The sequence below is a fragment of the Sander vitreus genome, chromosome 13 (assembly GCF_031162955.1).
Source record: "Sander vitreus isolate 19-12246 chromosome 13, sanVit1, whole genome shotgun sequence".
Taxonomy (NCBI): Eukaryota; Metazoa; Chordata; class Actinopteri; order Perciformes; family Percidae; genus Sander; species Sander vitreus.
In genome coordinates, this window is record NC_135867.1 from 3065205 (window position 1) to 3086838 (window position 21634).

The following is a 21634-nucleotide window of genomic DNA, read 5'->3' on the forward strand; positions in this document are numbered from 1 at the left end:
ACCACACCTTTGGCAACAGTTTTATACTAAACATGCCTTGATAAAGCCTCATATCATACAGTACATATGGCTAAAAGTATACGGACACCAAAGCCCTACTGATAATGGATTTTTGAAATATCAATATTGAAGACTAAAAAAAAAACAAATCAGACATTATATTGACCGATAGAAAGAATGGTCAAAACTGGTAAAGCAGAGGCCGAGATATGCTGACGTTTAATCTCTACTTAGGGGTCAAGCTCCAAAAATAGACTCCTACACTTCCCATAATGCAATTGGATAGCCTCGTCTGTTCGCCCCTGTGTGCCTGGTAAATGCCCGTGACTTTCAAACTCTTGTGGAGCAGGCTTTGGGTTAATAATCGTCAAGTCCAATCTGATAGAAAACCCCTGAAACCATCATCAGGTTTATTTTCTGAGATGTTAAAGGTCCAACTATGATTTTGGGTGATCCCAAATGAGTTGGATGGGGTTAAGGTCAGGGTCCCTGTGCAGGCCAGTTAAGTTCTTTAACACCAAACTAGGAAAAAAACATTTCTTAAGGGCGTTTTCACACCTATAGTTTGATTTTTTTTTTGGTCCGAATCAGGTGATGAGTTTGTAAACTTGGAGCCATTTCCCCATTGGTTCGGTTTTCGTTTCACACCTGGTTAAAATCCGAGCGTACCAAAATGCGTCACTGCAAACCACGCAAGAACGTTCACTCCGCTTATTGGTCAGATGTGTCTCAGGCGCGAGAGCGAGAAAGTGAACACAGGGAGAAGTTCCTGTGTCCTGGACTAGTGCGTATTTCTCTCATCTCCGCGGTCAAACCGGCTCTTTTCACTGACTCACATTGTTTCTGCGTCTTCTCTGCTCACCGACACTTCGCTCTGCCCTGATGGCGTCGCTCTCCAACTTTAGCGGCGGCTGGTGTTACCACGGAGATGCGAGTGACGGACGGCGAGCTTGACCGCATTCTACAGTATTTCTGTTAGAGATTGCGAGCTGCTACAGTTTGCAAGCTCTGCCGCATCACAGATTGCTGAGCACACCCGACTACAGGAGCCGTTGAGCTCAGACTTGCGGAGTACACATAGCTGGTGCGGCTTAAAACCAGCGATTGAGACCATAAACTCATTATGAAAATGTTTACTGAGGTCATAAATCAAGTGAGAAGTGGGTCACTTTCTCATAGACTTCTACAGAAACCGACCACCTTTTGCAACCGCACGTGTCGCCCCCTGCTGGAATTCAGCGAGGAAGTTTTGAGCATCAACGGCTTAATTTCCTGTATTCTGATGACACTTTAACGCACCAATTTACGGTGGAAATACCTTTATTTAGCCTATTTATGTGAAGAAGGAAAACACAGATGACAATTCAAAATATATCAAAAATATAATGGAAAGTATGCTGTTGCGTGTCACTGGGAATTTTTAAGTGGGTATATGGAAATCCTGGAGCTTTCCTAGTGGGTACACTGCGTATACCTGCGTATCACGTAGACCAGTCATTCCCAAACTGTGGTCCGTGAGGGTACTGCAGGTGGTCCGTGGAAAAGCAAAATAAAATATTAAATAATAGTTTTTAACCTTCATTTTACCAGGAAATTCCCATAAAAATTAAGAATATGTATATTGATATAATAAATTGTCAAGTTATTGTACGATTACTAAAATAGGCTAGTGGCGCTCGGCCGTGACGTTCAAGTCCAAATTCTGAAGATTGATAATCAAAGCCTGTTGATCAAATGAACCTGATTATGCCCTCGGGCGCTTAAATAAATAATAATAATAATAAAAAGTAAATAAATAAATAAAATATGTGCCAGCCGTTGTGTGCAGTCAACTTTCTTTTAACAAGGCTGTTGTACTGATGCGATGACCAGTTATAGTTTTAGTGCTAGTAGGCCTATTAAGCTAGGCGCTAACAGGTGCGGATTAATTCAGGTAGGACTGTGTGTACGCATATTTTTATGTGTTTATGTGTTATGAGGTGGTCCGCGGAAATTCTTGATCACAAATAGTGCTCCACACACACAAAAAGTTTGAAAACCCCTGACGTAGACTACACCACTGATGTCTTGTGAACCCTGGTCACTGGTTACATATGTCTACAAGTTGTTTTTGTGCTGAAGAATTCAAATAAAAGTATCCCCTAAATCACAAGCAAAAAGGCAAAGGTTAGAGGAAAATCTGAAAACTGAGCACAACAATGGAGGAGGACAAATGTTTTCTCTGCCCTCCTATACTGACAATTCTCTTGTGGCCCCTCTGATCGAACGACCAGGTTGGGAACCGCTGGTCTAAAATACTCTTCTCCTTTATTGGAACTAACATACCTTGGCCCATACAGTGTATTATATTGTCACTTTTCTGTTCTACATATCAGGGTTAATCACAAAACACCCTCTCATGGAGCAGTATTTTGTGAAATCTTATCAGGAGCTGAGTGTTTTCGGCTGCATTCCAATCTAAGCATATTTCGTATATCTGCAAACAGTGACTGGTTGTTGAATGCCGTCTGATGACTGTAACAGGAGAGGAAAGTCGGGGAGGAATGCCGTCCAACCACTCTGCCTCGGCTACTCTTTAATCTGCCTGACACTCTCGCTGTGCTGCGGGAGGCAAGACAAACAGACCGGGCATTCCTGTTCAAATCAACATCCACTGACAGCGGATCGGTGCGTCAGCTTTCCAACCAATGGTGGTGAATTTAAAAAATAGAAAATACGTGACAGGCCGCCTCAGTCTGAGACAAAAGAACAAATGGAAATCAACATTCCTCACAGATGGCTTCAGCGGTACACCTTGCACACCTTTGAATTCCGAGTTGGAGAAGTAGGTCAGATAGAAAGGGGCGTTTCCTTTTTTAAATCCACATTCCTCGGCTGTTGTTCCATTGGTGCGTTTTATAGAGGTGTTAGTGTTTAATGATCGGATGGAATGTGTGATAATGCTGAGGCAATAACTGGGGCGATAAGCAAGGCTGCTGCACTGACGTTTCTGACTGACTTTCCTTCCGTTCAACTCGACATATTCACATTTACTGTTTAACGTGCTGTTCAACGGGGCAAATTCCAACCAAGTCAAGTGCGACGCTACAATAAGCCTCGACTCCTTCATCTCTACTGTACAACAACATCTCTGTGATGCAGGAGTGATCATGTCGTAGATACGGATAAGACAAATGAAAGAGCTATAGGTTGAGAGACGTGATTTAAGAAACACGATCCACATAATGTCCACAAACTTAGCCGGTTAATCTTTAAAGCGGCGCTAATCTGTAGTGTCGCCCAAAAAATGAAAACTGGCAGCTGATTGGACGAACGCTTCACGTGGGTCTGGCTTCTGCCCGACCATAACGGCGGCTCGTTGGGAATCTACGATCTCGTATTTTACAAAAATAGATCACCGAAACGTGTTTCTGAAAACATTTTAAGCGAGGATCAGGCCATGCAGACAAAGGTCAGTTTAAAAGATTTTCGTCAGATTTTGAGAGGCGTTCGTCAGGCTCATCCCGGGTTAGCGCTCCACCAATCAGATTGGTCACTGAGTCCGACTGCTCGCCTTCCGATTCAACATGTCAAATCGGCCCAAATGTAGGCCGACGGCTCCTCCGGCTGACGACGGCACGGAACACACCGAACAGACTCGAGTCACCGACCTCGCCAGACCGTCCGACGGCCGATAATCGGGTTGGTGTGTCAGGGCCCTAAGGGCCACACTGGAAAATGAGAATCCCATCAAGGGCCGGACATGTAGAGTTTATTCCCATGCTTTTATTTAAGAGGAAAAAGTCAAATATGTTGACTGTATTACACTGTACACATTTTGGGCCTCATAAAGCCCGCTAAAAAGGTTGGAAAAAGGCTGGAAAAAAAGTGCCAAAATTGTCTGAAAAAGTGCCAAAAACATCAGAAAAAGTGCCAAAACATTGAGTAAAGCGTCCATAACGTTAAAACAAAGTGCCTAAAGCACTGAAAACCTCATAAACCGCAGGAAAAGGAGTCAAAAATGTCGAAAAAAAGCACCTAAATTGAAATGCGGGCCGGATCAAAACCTGCGAGGGGCTGGATTTGGCCCTCGGGCCTTGAGTTTGACACACGTGGCTTAAATAGTCAAACTGAGTTGTTCACATTGAAACGTTTTTGTCTGTTGTTTACTGGCACACAGCCCCAGCCTGACCTGACTTACATTTTTATGTAATGATTACATAAGTTTCTGGTTCAAGCTTCCCAAATGTGAAGATTTACTGCTTTTCTCTGTTCTATATCGTTGTAAAAGTCTTTGGTTCTGGGCTCTAGGAAGTTGCGATGGACATTTTTCACTTAATCATTACTTGCAGTCCTAGTTTCAGACTTTCTGAGCCGGATGTTTTACACAGACACTTAAAAAAAGCTACTTCCTAATAAAGACATGTTAAATGATGACTACATGAACGGAGGAGATGGCTAAAGATCACCCTGACAGATCTGCCCTGCCTGAGGACTCTCTCGAACACGCAGTAAACGTGAGTCGAAGGTGTTTTCCAGCCAGAGTTTGAACCTGTAAAGACAGAGGGAAGGTCACGTAAAATACTTGCTATTCAAGTCAGATTCAGACTGTCTCGCCATGCTCGTCAAATCCAATTAGGAGGGCTGGTGGTAGCGTAAAGCGTGAGGCTCAAATCCCAGACAACAAATATACCTGTCAAAACTCAAAATGCCCTTTAGCAAGAACTCAAGGTGTGTGTGCGTGTGTGGGATTAGTCTGGAAAGCTTCCAGAAGTGAACACGAGAGCACACGTGAACAACAAATACCTCCGTGACAAAGAGAGAGGTAAAACAGTATCTGTGTGAGGGACGTCAGGATGCACCGCTTACTCTTTGAGGGTCTCGTAGCCTTGTTCTTTGTACTGCAGCTCCTGCTTCATACAGGCCAGGTCCCGCTTCAGCTTGTTCACCTGAGACACAGAGACGAGAAAAACTAGTAGCAAATATCTTTAAAGAATAAGGCCGGTGATACAGAGTCGTAACAACTCAAAATGTTGATGTACAATTAATTGTCTCAGAAAAAATTGCACTTAACAATATAATTAGTCAAACAAATTAAAGTTGTGAATGAATCCCGGGATACTTGTTTTAGTTATATAATATATATATATATATATATATATATATATATATATATTATATATATATATCACTGTTATGTGACTAGGGGTCCTTGATATAGCGACTCAATATCGTTATCACGATATCACGTTGCACAATATTATATCGAAGTGTCGCGATAAGTATGCAATATTTAGATTATTTTGTGTGTGCTTTCCAAAAGCCATAACCACACGTGCACTGACTTTACAGTCTTACCCCCAAACCCCCGGACTTTCTTCTACCCACCTACTGTGCAATATCTAATATGTAATACTTAATATTGATAATACTGTGCAATTTTATTACTGTGCAATATCATTACTGTATATAAACCATATTTATCTTTTTATGTTTTTATGTATGTATATAGCATCTCAGAACTGTGCACCTTACCCCCCCTCTTCTTATGAATCTATTTTGATGCGTTCTCCCATAACTTTTTTAATGTTACATATGTTTAAAAATATCGAAATGAATATTGATATCGCAATATTCATAATCGATATCGCAAGATCACATTCTGTCAATATCACGCAAGCCTATATAATGTGACTCAGATAATGTAATAACACAGGTACACACCCATGAAGTAAACAACGCCTATCATAAAACATTGTTTCTAACTGTATCCCACCTCGTCATTACTGTTGCTATGGACGTGTTTAGGGGTAAACTGCCAACAACTTACAATTAAAGTATTGATAAATATATGTAGTCCGACCAATAATCACTCATATGAATACAATTTGGCATATCTTAACAAAATCAACAATTACCAGTCATACCCTTAAGACCGTAGCTATTGTTAGCAATTAACTGCGGTTAAACAAAGAAACGGCGATTATATAAAATAATTGACAATTAGACAATTATTTGGTAATAGTTACAGGCCTAGTTCTATATATTTGTTATTGCAAACAAGTCCCATGAAAAGCTCAAAACCAACAATGTAGTCGGTCTCTCAGTACCTTCTGATGTCTCTAGCCTGTCTGTGGCTCTTAGCCTCGAGCCCATTGGTCCATTAGGGCCCATGGTGTCACTAAAATGGCCCATTTGTGTGACGCCCTGTTGTGTTCTTTAACCCCCCCCAACGTAGCACAAGTAGACTTTATATTTCACAGTTACGTCATATCGTTTATAGCCTCCTTCCTCATCCTGTTACTGCACTTATCTATGTCATTTGCACAAGCACTTTAATATAGAAAACGCCATTTGGACTTTAACTATGCTATTTGCACAAGCTCTTTAATATATACTATTATTACTATGCCATTTGCACAAGTAAAGATGTCTTAGAGCTGGGTGATATGGAGAAAATCAGATATCACGATATTTTTGACCAAATACCTCGATTTCGATATTGTGGCGATATTCTAGGGTTGACAATTGGTGCTTTAACGAAATATCTTCACACTTAGATTTTTGATAAATAATCATCAGTAATGTGGACATAATGTCTAAGTGGGGTAAAGGCAAATAATAGAACAGTCTGGTAAGTTCAGAAAATGACATCACTTTACTGTAATGCAGCCTTTAAAACCAGGAAAAGACAACACTTGTTGTCATATCACGATATTACGATATCCAAAATCTAAGATGATATATAGTCTCATATCACGATATCGATATAATATCGATATATTGCCCAGCCCCTACGATGTCTATTATATAATTTATCTAAGCCTGTAAATAATGTGGATAATGTGTGACGGTTCAGACTGCACTTGAAGGCAGCTTCATTTCACAGGAGACACGGATGGACTGTGCTTTGTTGTGTGGCAAACAGTCAGCTGTTAAACAAACTCCCGGGCAGTCCAGCGTTTCGTGTTTTCTCACTTTCTCGTGGCGGCGATAGAGGCAGTGACGTTTCCCGTTTCCTGTACGGGACTCTCAAAACCACTTCAAAACACACCGACAAGTCTGATCTCCGGTTACATGATTGCCACCGCAGCGTGAAGTGGGCTTGCGTTTCTCCTGCAGGCCGGCTTGCGGCTTTTCTTTTTTTTTTTTGCATGTCCCCCCCCCTGCAGCAAACCCGGCCACGGCCTAAATGCACTAACCCCTATTCAAAATGAATGGGAAAGACCTGCGTTTTTGCTGCACCGTCTGACAGCCGACGCAGTTCTGTCTGAATGCCCACTTACTGTGTGTGTGTGTGTGTGTGTGTGTGTGTGTGTGTGTGTGTGTGTGTGTGTGTGTGTGTGTGTGTGTGTGTGTGTGTGTGTGTGTTTGTGTTCATGGTAATGAAGGAACCCAGTGCAGCAGTGTGGCTTAGAGCTGAAGATCTTTGCCCGAACTTGACGGGACGCGATGGGTTCGGTCGAGTTCGGTTTTAATTTCTATCATTTTAAACGGGCTCGGGCCGGGCTCAGGCCTACGTTAGTCATGAATAAATTATGTTTAAAAATGTATAAATGACTCATTCTTGACAAAAGGCAAAAGAGCTGTGTGCGTGCGCACATTTGAATAATGTCGGGCTGTAAACGGGTTCAGGCTTTTAAAAAGCTGTCAATCAAAATGTACTTGTCGGGCTTGTCTAACTTTTAAGGCCCGGTTACAGCTCTAGTGTGGCTCACTGATGTGTGTTTAATAGTTTTGGGACAACAATGGGGAATCTTCAGCACAGACGAAGAAGATATATCAGTTTTTGATACACTTCATTATTGATTTGTTGACAATAACAAGAATATAAAATATCACCAGAGTTATCCTTTGTAGTTAAAAAAAAAAAAACTCCAGCATCAGTTGTGGTGTGTTATAGTCACATGTGGAAAGAATGAGTTGAGTCATGTGGCTTTCAACCAATTAAACTGCTAAACTTGGAGGGGGGGTTGTGGCTAGTGCAGGTAACTCCACTACATATTTCATCCACAGCCAGGAAGAATGAAATGGGAGTTTCCTCTTCAGTGAACACGCATTCCTGTTCATTAAATCTAAAACAACATCTTCCTGTTTACTACTTAAACAACTCCATCACATTTGTCTTTTGGTCTTTTCAACATAAATGTGCAACCCCAAACATGAGTATATAACAATTTTAAATATGAGATGGCAAAAGTGTGACAATCACACATACAAGGTTTCTGCAGGTTTCACGATGTCGAATGTAAGACTTTTTAAGACCATTGAAACAAATAAAATCCATTTTATGTCTGCGTGGTACAATCCAAAAGAGACCGATCACTCGAAAGCTGATTTGCGGCAAAATAAGTTGCATGTTGGTCTCATTTGTAGTCGTAATACAGCAAATTATATAGCACACTGAAGACTTGTTAAGGCCTAGAATTATATAGCAGATTTTAGACTTTTTAAGATCCCCCAGAAACCCTGGAGTAGATCAGGAATCAGCCAGACGAGGTTGAAACAGGGAGGAGAGGCTCTTACCCGACTTTTGGCTGTGGCTATTTCTGCTTTTAGGATGTCTGGGTCGTACTTGCTGGATGAGGACGATCTGGAATTCACTGCAGGAAAGGAAAGATAGGAAGAGAAAAGACAGGTGTTAAAGAACGGCCCATGACATCCTTTTCTCACTTGGTTATTTCACAGCTGGGTTTTTTTTTTGTATTTCACCAGCGAAAAGGCAACAGAAGAAACCTCTGAGAAAAAGAGAGAGAGAGAGACAGAACCATCGCCTGAAGTCCCTGTGGGGAAACGGGTTTATATATCTGGCAAAACTGAAGAAATCTCAACTTCTTTTTTCTGTCAAGACAAAGAAGAAAAGGTAAAGCTGCAGTCAGAGCGGTTGTAGAGTCTGTTTGTGATTACACTATGTGTTACATGGCTGTAGCGCTTCCTCCCTTGTTTTTCTATTACCCAAAATCCACTTCCAAATAGTATTATAGCGCTCCAATATATTGCTTTTTTAAATCGTCATTGCAATTTCAACTGGCGCAATAAACATCGCGATAGACAAGATTTTTTTTGTCTTAGTTTAAAAAAATAAAAAATAGGGTGCCTGGATAGCTCACCTGGTAGCGCAGGCGCCCATATATAGAGGTTTACTCCTCGACGCAGCGGCCGCGGGTTCGACTCCGGTCTGCGGCCCTTTGCTGCATGTCATTATCCCCCCCATCTCTCTCTCCCCTTTCATGTCTAAGCTGTCCTATACAAATAAAGGCCTGAAATGCCAAAAAATATCCATTAAAAAATAAATTATATATATTTATTTTTTAATGGATATTTTTTTATTTTTTTATTAAAAAAACAGTGGTAATCCATCGAGTGGCTGGTTTGAACATTCACGAGCCATTTGGCTGGTGGACGAAAAAGTTCATTTTAAACCCTGAGCAGAGCTGAGCACACTTTAATGTGTTTATTTACTGCAATCAATATCGCGATATTCAACTACGTTATCGCATCTTTTCCTCTAATCGTGCAGCCCTGTGTGCGTCTGTCTGTGGCTCCTCCCCCCACGGTACTCACAGCTGGTCTGTGACGTTGACTTGTCCCTCCACGTGTCGTTGAGCTGCCGGTACTCCTGCTGCGCCAGGCGGAGCCGCTGCTCCTTCACCTGGTAGATCTCCTTCTGGGCGCTGAGCGCGTCGCTGGCCACGGCCAGGTAGTCCCGCAGCATGGACTCCTGCTCCCGCTGCCACTGGGCCCGCGGGTCCTCCAGCTGGGTGCGCTCTGCAGGAAAAGGGGGTGGAAGAGGAAAGACAATGAGTGGAGGAGGGAGAGGATTTATGCTGCGCTCCAGACACAAATTTTTAGCCCGTAAGTTACGACTTCAAGTCACGACTCACGACTTGGTAGCGTTCCAGGCAAATTCTTGCAGAGCAAATCTCAAATTTGCCGGAAGTTCGTCAGGGTTTTCCCGGGCTAGAAACTTTCGTTAAACAACCACGTAGCTCGTGGTCAGTCTGCCTCGGATGGTTTAGACATTGCGGCTGATAATCCAAATCCTATGGTTCAGCTTTATGATGTTGTTTGTGTTGTTTAAATCAACAGATGTCTGGGGCCAGAATTCCAGTTGTAGAATATTTTCAAATGCCATCAAACATGACTCAGTCAACATCAACAAGTAACGCATGACAGGAAACTCACTGGTGTTGTGGTCGACATAGTACGCTCCGACGGCCGGGTCGTACGCCTCCTCCCAACCGATCGGCAGCTCATCGCCGATGCAGTCAGCAAACGTCAGAGGCTTCGTCTGCCTGAAGAAAACACAACCAAAAAAAAAAAAAAAAAATAAGATTCAGAAACAGAATTCTCCCCGCTGAGATCAACAAACATCACAGACTGCGTCAGAAATATCTGAATTATAAGCACAATACAGGGTTCAACGGCAGGGTTTTTCTTTTTCTTTTTCTACTTGCCTGGTCGGGCAAGTGAAAAAAATTCTACTTGCCCCAAGGCAATTCTTACTGGACCCTATACAAATTGTTTGTTTGTTTTTTCCCGGGGAAAATGTCAAAAGCATCGGGAGAAAAAAAAAGTATATAAATATATTTAAACATCAAAGGACGGAAAGCATAAGCTTTAAAAAAAAATTAAAAAAAAAACGTCAAAAGAATCAGGCATCAACTCAGGCAAGGGGGTTGTTATATTTACTTTACCCTTATTGATGAACCCTGCAATATTTAGCTACATATTATATTATATATATATATATATATATATATATATATATATATATATATATATATATATATATATATTATACAATTAATGCTGTTTTTCATACACAGAACCTGACCACACAAAATGAATCACCAACAAGTGAGTGTATAGGATTGTGGGTAACAAGACGATAATGACGTTACTCTGTAAAAACGTCCAACTCCAGACAGATTCAAATGTGTCCAAACTGGTCCAGGTATTTGTGATGTACGCCTGCGAGTGCCTGCACCTCTAAACAACACAAACTCATTTTAACCATCCAAACCCTCCTATAAGCTTTCTCACATTCGACAAAGCATTCAAGGGGTGTGTGTGTGTGTGTGTGTGTGTGTGTGTGTGTGTGTGTGTGTGTGTGTGTGAGACTGACAACAGAAACCATGTCAGAACTGATCGTGAGTTTAAACAATAAACTGTCCCAAGCATAGAAGTATAAAAAGTCCCAACTGTTCACTCCAAATTCATATACTGTACACTATTTAGGATCTAAAATAGGTAGAACAGGTAAAAGTATGTCATGTAAAGTGTCTAATAATAATAATAATAATGATAATAATGATAATCAATGAAAATGTTAAGCCAGCCATTAAGGTTGCTTTCACACCTGCCTCTTTTTGGTCCGTTTAAAACGACCCCTGGAGCCAGGGCTCCAGACGACCTTTGTTCACGAGGAGCACAGCGGCCCCCAACTGAAAATTTTAGGGGCGCAGCCAGAAAATCAACATGCTAACCAAATATTCACATTTCTACTAATTTCCACTGTGTTACTAATAAATACTTTGATAATAGATGCAGAAATTACAATGTGCTGTTTCAAATTCAGTGTCACTTTTGAAGATGCAACATAGAAGGTTAACTGACAGCACCATCGCTGTCATGAAAAACAAATATATATATATATATATATATATATATATATATATATATATATATATATATATATATATATATATAAAAATATTATATATATATACACCGATACCTGAAATTCTGTTCCGTTACCCAACGGTACCTTTTGTTTTGGTATTTTCCCTCTATAATTAATTACAAAACAATTATTTCAGTTGTAAAAATTATTGTCAAACCTATTTATCCTATGTACTTAGAACATTATGTTATTTTATTAATTAAAATAAATCCTCCTCCTCCCAAATCCATCCCTACAATTAAAAAGTTTTATTTTCATGACCTGTTTTTAATTGCTCTTTAATGTTTCATGTAAAGCACTTTGAATGGCCTTGTTGCTGAAAGGTGCTGCAGAAATAAAGCTGCCTTGCCTTACAACCTCAGCCTGTCAGTCAGTCACCAGGGCACAGAGACCACCGTTGTGCCTGCCTGTGACTTCAACAAAACTGCAGAGCCGACGTAGTTTGCACCGTCCGCAGCTCTGCGTGTGTGTGCGAGTGTGTGTGTTTGTGTCAGAGCTCCGCTCTCTGTCAGTTTTCAGAGAGGACAGATAAACTTGAGCTTACGCGCTCTCAGGCACCGACACTTCGACGTTTAACGTGTAAAAAAAAGGGGACAAATTTACTGGTCGCACATGTGCGACTGGATGTAAAATTCAGTCGCACACACTCACATTTTGGTCGCAGTCTGGAGGCCTGCCTGGAGCAGAACCCGAAAACCCAAGACGTTATTAATTTATTCGGCGTCGCTCCATTCTTACCGAGACCACAAGTGTCGGCGAGTTTCGGATATTCTGTCCAATTAACAAGAAAAAGAAAAAAAAAGAAATCACACTTCAATCATTTCTTTTTTTTTATATTTTTCAATGAGAATGAGAATAATGATACAAAAATGATCATTCCCTCCAATATCGTGACTCATAACGCAATATCAGTCAAAATAATGGCAGTTACACGTTATCGTGCAGCCCTAAACCGAACCAAATGAAAAATGCAACAATGCTGCAACTTCACCCCGTAGTAGAAATATCTGCGGAAAATTCTGTGGAGTTCTGCGTCCGCAGATTCCATGTGGCCCTGGTCATTATGAAGGAAATAACATTAGCTGGATTCAGCTTCTCATTAGGTGTATAACTCCCGCTTTTCCCTTCGTTGTAAATGGAGTAGCGCGTTTTCTAAATCAGCCGTTTCATGACACGGTCAGCTCTGGAATGATTGGTACGCGTCACTACTTTCACACATTTTACTAAGCTATCGATTGATCAAGCAGAAAAATGATCGACGCATTAACACGGAATTAATGACTAGAATCAGTGGGACTCTCTACAAATCGCTGCTAAATCACAGAATTGTGAGAATGAATCAGCACACCCAAAAGTCATCAGAGGGACAGCCCACCGAATCAAAACATTCATTAATGCACACACATTTTGGACAGTGTGCAAACCACAGCAATAAATACCAAACCCTGCGCTAATCTATGGGACTTTCATTTCATTCACATGTGATTAATGGAGAGTTACGTTGAGATCATAGCCTACATCATGAAGTGATACATTTTTGCTTGTTTCTGAAATTGTTATACAGCTGAAACAGTTCAATTAGTCAATCAACAAAATCAAAATAAAATTTGGAACGGGTTCAATTTTCAGAGTTTTTTGGTTTTTTGCATCCGTAGCAAGCATTTTGATGTGTTTAGACAGAGAGAAGGTATGAGCCGATCCAGAAATGCAGCAAGGACAGTGACAGAGTGCAACGTATCATTTCATAACTCAGATAGTCTGCTGTCAACATGCCAGATGGTAATATCCAGGAAAAAGAGGAGGAGGAGGAGGATGAGGATGATGATGATGATGAGAATGGAAGAGGGGAAGATGAGACGCAGACAGAGAAAAGGAGAGCAACAGTGTAGCGATGGAGACAGAGAGTGAGGGCAGCGCAACTCTTTCAGGTGGCCGCGGTGAGAAACGCGAGAAGACGCAGCCAGATATTATATTCTGGCGATTCTGGAACCAAATGATTAATTTTATTAATTGATAAGTAAAAAGCGCATTTCGTTTCTGGTCCGTGCGCTTTGTCTTTCAGAGGGGATGATGTCGTCGCTAGGGCTGGGCGATGTGGAGAAAATCAAACATCACGATATTTTTGACCAAATGCCTCGATATGGATACCACAACGATATTGTAGTGTTGACTATTGGTGCTGTCACAAAATACTGACACGATGAGAGTTTTGATAAATAATCTTCAGTAATGTGGATACAATGACTAAGAACTAGACAGCTACAACAGTCTGGTAAGTTCAGGAAAGGACATCACTTTACTGTGATGCAGCCTTTAAAACCAGGAAAAGACACCGCTTACGCCATATCACGATATCCAAAATCTAAGACGATATCTAGTCTCATATCACGATATCGATATGATATCGATATACTGCCCAGCCCTAGTTGTAGCCGTCTTAAAAAGTTTTGAGCAACGTGGCTGCTTAACCTGATTCATTTTGGTGAAACTTGTTTTTTTTTTGCTTAGGTTCAATCTGGTGCGGTAAAATATTGATTCATATTGAGGCGTTTAATTACTATGTAAATTATTCAAAGACTAAATTTGCTCCCGATTGTTTATTTAGATGCTAATGAAATTATTACTTTTCAGCAATGAGCTAATTTGTGTGCGTTTTCTCTTTTTTTCCCCTTCTATTTAAAAAGGTTTTCAACCTACTTACTTACCTACAAACTCCTCGTATATTGTTGTGAAATTTAAATAAATGCCTGGAGAAGGAGTGCTCTGTCGTCACCCTCATTTTTTTTATATATATTTTTTTTTTAAGTTTGAGGCATTCACTGATGAAAAAAAAAAAGTACCCAGATAACTGGACAGACAGAGAGAGAGAGGTAACGTTACAGCCAGCAGAGAGAAGGGAGGGATGAAAGGAGGGAGAATGAGAGAGAGAGAGAGAGAGAGAGAGAGAGAGAGAGAGGCAGCAGCGTCACATTTTGTATCGTTTTTGTGACGTATTCATTAATACGCATCGGACTCAGTGTGCAAGGTTTGTGTGCGTGACCAATTCTCAGGACGACGAAATGCACAGGGGACATTTTGGACTCGGTGTGCAAGGACCTTAAGTCTGAAAAAAATGACCAAACTAAAACAAGGATTCATCCCAGCTCACTGAAAGCCGTTTCAGGAGGACGTAGGGGGGAGTGTGTGTGAGTGGGGGGGGGGGGGGGGTTGTTTCACTGAGTCCTCTATTCACCTCCAACGGGGGAAAAAGGAGAAGGGGTGTGGGGGGGTGGGGGGAGTCCTCTCTAGCCGATCACAATAGGAGGAAACCGGCCCGTGGCATTCCACAAGCGGCGCTGACGCATCGCCTGGAGGTTTCTGGGGCAACCCTCAGCCTTACACAGAGTTCACTGCAGCTGGGATGGTGAATTTAACCACGGTCACATAGGGCTTTTCCTGCAGAGAGGAATTTTTGCCCCCCACCACCACCACCACAAAGAGGTTTCGGCCTGAGCCAAAGGAAAATCATCAGCGCAAAAACGTCGCGAGGAGTAGCCTCTGCTGATAGAATGGCAGCAGTATTTAATTGAGACAGATTTGTAACGGTGGCAGAGGGGAGGACGCTGGACAATCTGCTGGACATTACTGACAATGCCAGCCACCCCCTGCACACCGGCATCAGCAACCAGAGGAGCCTGTTCAGTGGTAGCCTGCTCTTTCCCCAAGTGTAGGACCAACAGACTCAAGAACTCCTTTGTCCCTCATGCCATCATACTCTACAACTCCTCACTCGGGGAGGGGGGGGGGGAGGAGGAAATAGAATAAATAGGGTAAAGAGGACAGAACAGAACAGGAAGGAAGGGAAAGAGTGGCCACTCACTCATTCACTGTGCAATACATTAATAATCTACTCACATACCTGGACACTCTAACTGCTCTTAACTGCTAATTTATGCTAAATGTCATTTATTTATTAACTGTATAATAACACAATACCATACACAGTCCTATATATTTATCTTTATCTGTAGTTTATTGTTTTTTACTGTTTGTTTACTTTTTGTAAAAAAATATTTAGCTAAAAGTTTATTGTTATTCTTATACTGTATTTTTTCTATACTGTATTTTGTATACCTCTTTATTAAAAGAGTGTTTGGTAAGCTGCTGAAATCTGATTTCCTTGCGGGAGTCATCCCAAAAGGATCAACAAAGAGAAGTGGAAGTGGAAGTAACCGGCTAAAAACTTTTCCTAGGTTTACATTTGTTTTGGTAGGTTTTGTGTTTGTTTTTTCAAGTGGACTCGGGCACGGATCCACCAACTCTGCCCGGGTTTGGTGTGCGGTGTTCAAACTAATCAAGTGTCAAGTGTACTTGGATCCGGGCCCAGGTCCCTAATGTAAAATACCCCTTTCTGCGTTATATTCCATTGTATTTTATTGATATTTTGTATTGTCACCTGCCTCCTGAGTTTTGTGTTTTCCTTTAGATAAATACATGTGTTTCCACTAGGGCTGCACAATATATCTGTTTTTTTTTTTAATCATCATCATTGCAATATCAACTGGCGCAACATACACATCGCGAAAGGCTGCGACATATCGCGATAGACACAAAACTGATTTTTGTGTTAAATAGGAGTAGAAAACTGCACTTTAAAATGTACCTGTCATTCTTTTTGGTGCCTTTTATATTCAATATAATGTTCAATTGGTCCATAAAAGAATGTTGGAAATGATGTACTTTTATTTGTTTTAAATTCAATAAGCTATTTGTTGTATTTTAGCAGAATGCTGAAACCAGCAGAAATGCAGAACGGACTGAACTTCAACATCCGTTTATGTATCGCGAGTAATATGGTGAGATATTCAACAACGTCATCGCATATTGCATATTTTCTTCATATCGGGCAGCCCTAGTTTCCACCATAAATTGGTGCATATAAATGTATCAGAATGCAGGAAATTAAGTGCTTGGCGCTAAGAATGTCCTGGGGAGAACGATCAGACCTCCGCTTGATATGTGTCTCAGTGTTCTCAGGTAAAATATAAATAATCAAAAATATAATTTCCCAATTCCACCTATAAACTTTGTGCAATTGCCTTAAGGCTATGTTCACACTTGGAGTCTTTTTTTAATCTGCCAGCGTCTGTTCTACATTATAATCCTATGGAGTAAACCGTGTTTTCAAAAAAGTCCTGAGCGTCCTGAGTCCAGCGACATAGGGCGCCGACACCGCCCTATGTCAAGCGCTTTTATGACAGCCGACCAATCACAAGCGGAGTAGCCAGACCTGTCGTTTCCATAACAATAAGAGAAAATGGAGCCGGAGCACAGCGAGTCATATGACCGGGTGCTCCCTGTACATGGAACTCACTTTGTTTTATGTAACGTTAGCAGCAGCGCTCTCTCTCTCTCTGTTCTTTCTCTAGCTCGCTCCACCACTTTGTTTGATCCAACGTTAGCGCCGCTCCACATAGCGCTCTAGCTAGGATACTCGTGGTGTGTCTCTTTTTGGTCATTTTTGTTTTCTTTGGGGTTGTGTTGGGTCTTTGTATTCATTTATGTCTCTTTGTGTCCCTTTGTGGTAGTTTTGCGTTTCTTTATCACATCATTTTGGACCGCTATTATCACCATGTGTGTCTTAAACGTTGGAAAAGCTAGAGCACATAATAAATAAATAACAAAAATTGCTAAAGAAGTCCACAGTCATATCCGGAAAAAATGTCTTTTAGTGACATTAATTTGGCTTAGGTGCTGCCCAACATGGCTCAGGTGCCGTACCTAAACCTTATAATGGCAGGGAAATCCCTGTATTGCTTTGGTATGGGTACAGTACTTACTCATTGAAAAATGAAACGATGCCTATCGGTAGCCATTACCAAACAAGAACTAATCTTATAAATGTCATAAACACAATGAGAAACATCCTTCCCCTACGCTGTGTCCAAATCCCCAGCAACGATATCTAAACTATCACGTGGGATGAACAACCAACCAAACAAACAAACGTAAGGAGAAGAACCTCTCATTAATTTCCTGATGAGCGACAACAACCAGCAGAGTAAAAAGCTCTTCTCCTCTGCTGTGTTGTGTTTCATGACGGCAGATCCAAAAAAAAAAAAATAAAACACAGAGCAGCGGCTCACTGCTGCAGGCAGAAACTGAACTGGGTCCTTTTTCAGCTGATGAATAATGAAAGGGGGCCCGGAGAAGACCCCCTCAGCTCGGCTCTAAATTTAGCTCAGGGAAGACAGGGAGGCTTCTGCCAACCGCTGATCCCAGAGAAAAAAGCCGGCTGGTTGGCTGGCTGGGTATCCACATCCCATTATTTGATTCCTCTCTCCTCTCAGCCACTAAATCCTCTGCCTCTAATCGCCGAGCTGAGGGAAGTCGCTGACCTAAACCCGTCGCTCTCTGTCACTGCTCTGCCTCGGAGCGAAGGACCAGCTGGCAGCGGCGGCCCAGCCTCCATTTCACTGTTAATAGCCACTTGTAGGGCTTCTCACATGCTTCACTGCTGTAGTGGTCCAACTGCCTGCGATGGCTGTGGGAGCCCCCACAATACTGCAAACAGGGTTTTCCCTGCTATTATAAGGTTTAGGTGCAGCACCCGAGCCGTTTTGGGCAGAACCTTAGCCGAATGAATTAATTAATTAAAAGACTTTTGTCAGATCTAATGGTTGTAGTCGGACTTCTTTAGCAAGTTTTGTCTAAGCTTTTTGAGTGTTATTTATTTATTTATTATCTGCTCTGGCGTTTCCAAGGTTTCAGACACAGACGTGGTGAAACTTCCGATAATAAGCCAACTACGCGTCGGCGGCTCTCCTCCCAGCGGGCTGCGACAGTTTACAGCCCCACTGACGCTTAATGTCACTACGACAACTAACAATAATCTGCAGTTGGTTGTGTATCATTTCAATGACCGCAATTGGTATCAGATTGCTCAGATAAAACCGTGGTCACATCATGGATGACTTGCAGTGTTGGCGGTCATCCCTGTGGACTGAGAGCATGCTGCTCGTTGACCAGTCCAAAGCTGCAATGTTGCTCATACAAGGTTTTATGGAAGGTTAGTCAAGTGTTAGTGATGAGAACGTTCATGTGCACATGCACTCATAAGCACATTGCCTTCTGCTGAGGGTCAACCCTGACTACAGCCAGGATAAATAAAAATAAAAAACTAGGGACGGACCGATTATCGGCCCTGGACCATTATCAGGCCGTTTTTTGGCAGTTTGCAGATTATCTGTATCTGCGTTTTATTTGCCTGATAACCGATAAAGTTAATGGATTCAAAAGTGTGATACGTTGGCTCGGCTCCAGCTCTGTGTCTGTCCCTCTGCTTCGGTTTCACTCACCACTGAGTCTGACTTAACGTCCCGACCACAACACTATCTGATTGTTGGTGGGTATTACGTTGAAAAGTTTGTCATTTATTAAATAATTCCTTGAAGCATTTTAGTTTTCACTGTAAATGCATGTCGGTTCCAAATATCGGTTATCAGTTTCATTAACTACTAATAATTGTTATCGGCCTTGAAAAACCAGTATCGGTCGATCCCTAATAAATACACCTGCGGGGAAGTTTTATTTTCTCTGTACATTTAGTTTTTATTCCCACAAATTAGCCACATCTTCGAAGCAATTGCTGATTTGAAACTGACGCGTTAAGGATCGTTATCCCCCTACTTATGTCCAGAGTGGGCAGCTCTACATTATGTAACTGCTAAACCTAACAATTATTAAGTATGGGTTTTAGAGGAGAGTGTCACATGATGGTCTGCATGTTTTTCTAAGAAGCTTATCGGAGACTAAAACATTGTGAAGAAAACACTGAATTCTTGTGATTTTTTTTGGCATCAAAGTGGTCAAAAACTGACTCGCAGGATATCCATACAGGCGCGGTATAGACCCCCCCGAGGTTTGACATACCAAGGTAAACAGCCCGGCCGGGCCCCGGCACTCTAATGCAAACTGACAAAGCGTATGGCAGAGTGCAAACACACGGAGAGGCGGGCCGCATATCTGAACGGTTAGTCAGACGACGGCGCAGAGATATGTTCATTCAGGGGAGGGGGGGGGGCATGTAAATTCCTCAAGTCGAGTTACGAGGCTACTACATTTCACAGCCGCTCAAGGTCCAACAGTGAAAACAATCACACACGCACACAGACACACACTGCAATCCATTATCTTTAACTGGCAAAGCATACAAATCAAATTCATCATAAAAACAGCAAATTACAGCAGAGATCTGCCACAATCTTCTTTACACATTACCCTTATAAAAGTGACGGCGCGTTATCAAGCTAACATTCCTTTCACCTGACGATGTGTGTCACAGCAAGGGTGGATGGATGATATTGATCTCGAACTGACATTTTCCTTCTTTTAAACACCGTGCGATTTCTTTTCTCTTCCTTCTTTTGTTCCACTTTTTTGTTCTATTTTCACGTTAAAATCAGCACTGCAATCTGGAAGTCCTGCAGGTACATTCGATATTCAAATAAAGAACATCAGATATCTGGGACTCTTCCTCTGGAGGGCCCCGGGGAGGACGAGTTTAAAAGAAACACAGCTGCCAGTATCGAAAAAATAGAGGCTTGCTGTCTTTCTTCATTCCTAAAGCCCTGAACTATAATGGGAAGGTTTTTAGATAACTTCTCCCAGGGATCATGTCTCTGAGCCTCCCTGCAACATTTCTGCAGGTAACAGTATTATATATATATACCATAACTGTATTTTGTAATGAGGCTGAACAGGCAGAAACTTTTTTTCCTTTGTATCCAAAGCAAACAGCAGATGTCAATTATTGTCATCAATCACCTGAAATGCCAGCAGTTAGCTAATACAAGAGTGGAAGGGAAAACTATAATAAACCGCAAAGAAGTACAACATTTAAAGGAAAACTACACAGTCTTACATTTTTGAGCCCATTTTGTTGTTCAGTGTACTTTTCTTCCTCCTGCGGATAATAACCGGTAAAATGTGTCGCCAACTACGTTTGACAGTGGGAAAGATTTCAGCAATTTAAACCAATTTCGCTTCCTCTTCCCTGAACAAGCAGTGAAGGTTGGCTTTGGTACTATCACAGCACAGAAGAGAGAAAAACATTTTTTTGTGTCCGTGACAGGTCCCAAAACCACGTGTTCACGTCGTGGAAGCTCGCAGCAGCATGTCCTGTCCTGGGTTTGAACTACAACAATTGCAACTAATAAACAATAAAGAGTAATTGTTACTTCCATTTTTATATTTTTCATGAATTGTTGCTTCATACAGAGCCCACGGTATAGTCTTCCAGTTGCTTAACTTCTGTCTGAACAGCAGTTAAAAGTTTAAGAAAGATAAGTCCGTTTACAATAATATATGGAGACATAAAAAGCTCCAAATCCGCAAAATCGAAGAAGCTGTAACCAACATATGGCATTTTTATTACATAAGCTATTTAATGAAATATTGAAACCGGGATGCACATTTCAGCAGTTTAGTCTATATAAACTGTCAGTTTGGAAAAACACTTTCAGGTCTGTAATAATGCTGTTGTTGCGAGCTGCCACAAATAAATTTGACTAGATTAATACATTAAATTAGTTTGAATATGGATGGCTATGTATTAAAAGAAAACTACACTGCAGCGGTGTGCACGCCAGCCTCTGTTCAGATCCTAGTTAACGGTTTGCAGCGCTGCACTTTGACCCTGTGCACCTTGGCAAGCAGTGAAAGGGATTTCAGATGAATCGGGCCTTTGGTTGGCGAGTCCTTCACGTCGTGTGTTTCAGGAATGTGTGTGTTGTTTTTTTTGTCTGAGTGTCAAATAACCGGAGGAGTTTCACTAGAAGGAGAATGTCTTCATTCCACCTGCCAGCTTTCAGACTGCGACTACAGTGACGAGTGTGTGTCTTTAGGGCTGTCAAACGATTAATTTTTTTAATTGTGATTAATCGCTGAATTTCTATAGTTAATTGTGATTAATGGCATGTTTTATCACAT

At 41.5% G+C, this 21634-nt stretch overlaps 1 protein-coding gene across 1 annotated transcript in view; it reads right to left on the bottom strand.

Moving 5' to 3' along the window:
* wwc1 (WW and C2 domain containing 1) overlaps positions 1 to 21634 on the bottom strand; it is an 81296-nt gene that overhangs the window by 49643 nt on the left and 10019 nt on the right. The window contains exons 2-5 of the mRNA XM_078265588.1: positions 10165 to 10274; positions 9544 to 9747; positions 8506 to 8582; positions 4849 to 4928 (exon numbers count right to left, since the gene is read on the bottom strand). Coding sequence (XP_078121714.1) covers positions 4849 to 4928; positions 8506 to 8582; positions 9544 to 9747; positions 10165 to 10274 — 471 coding nt within the window. The remainder of the gene's footprint in view (positions 1 to 4848; positions 4929 to 8505; positions 8583 to 9543; positions 9748 to 10164; positions 10275 to 21634) is intronic.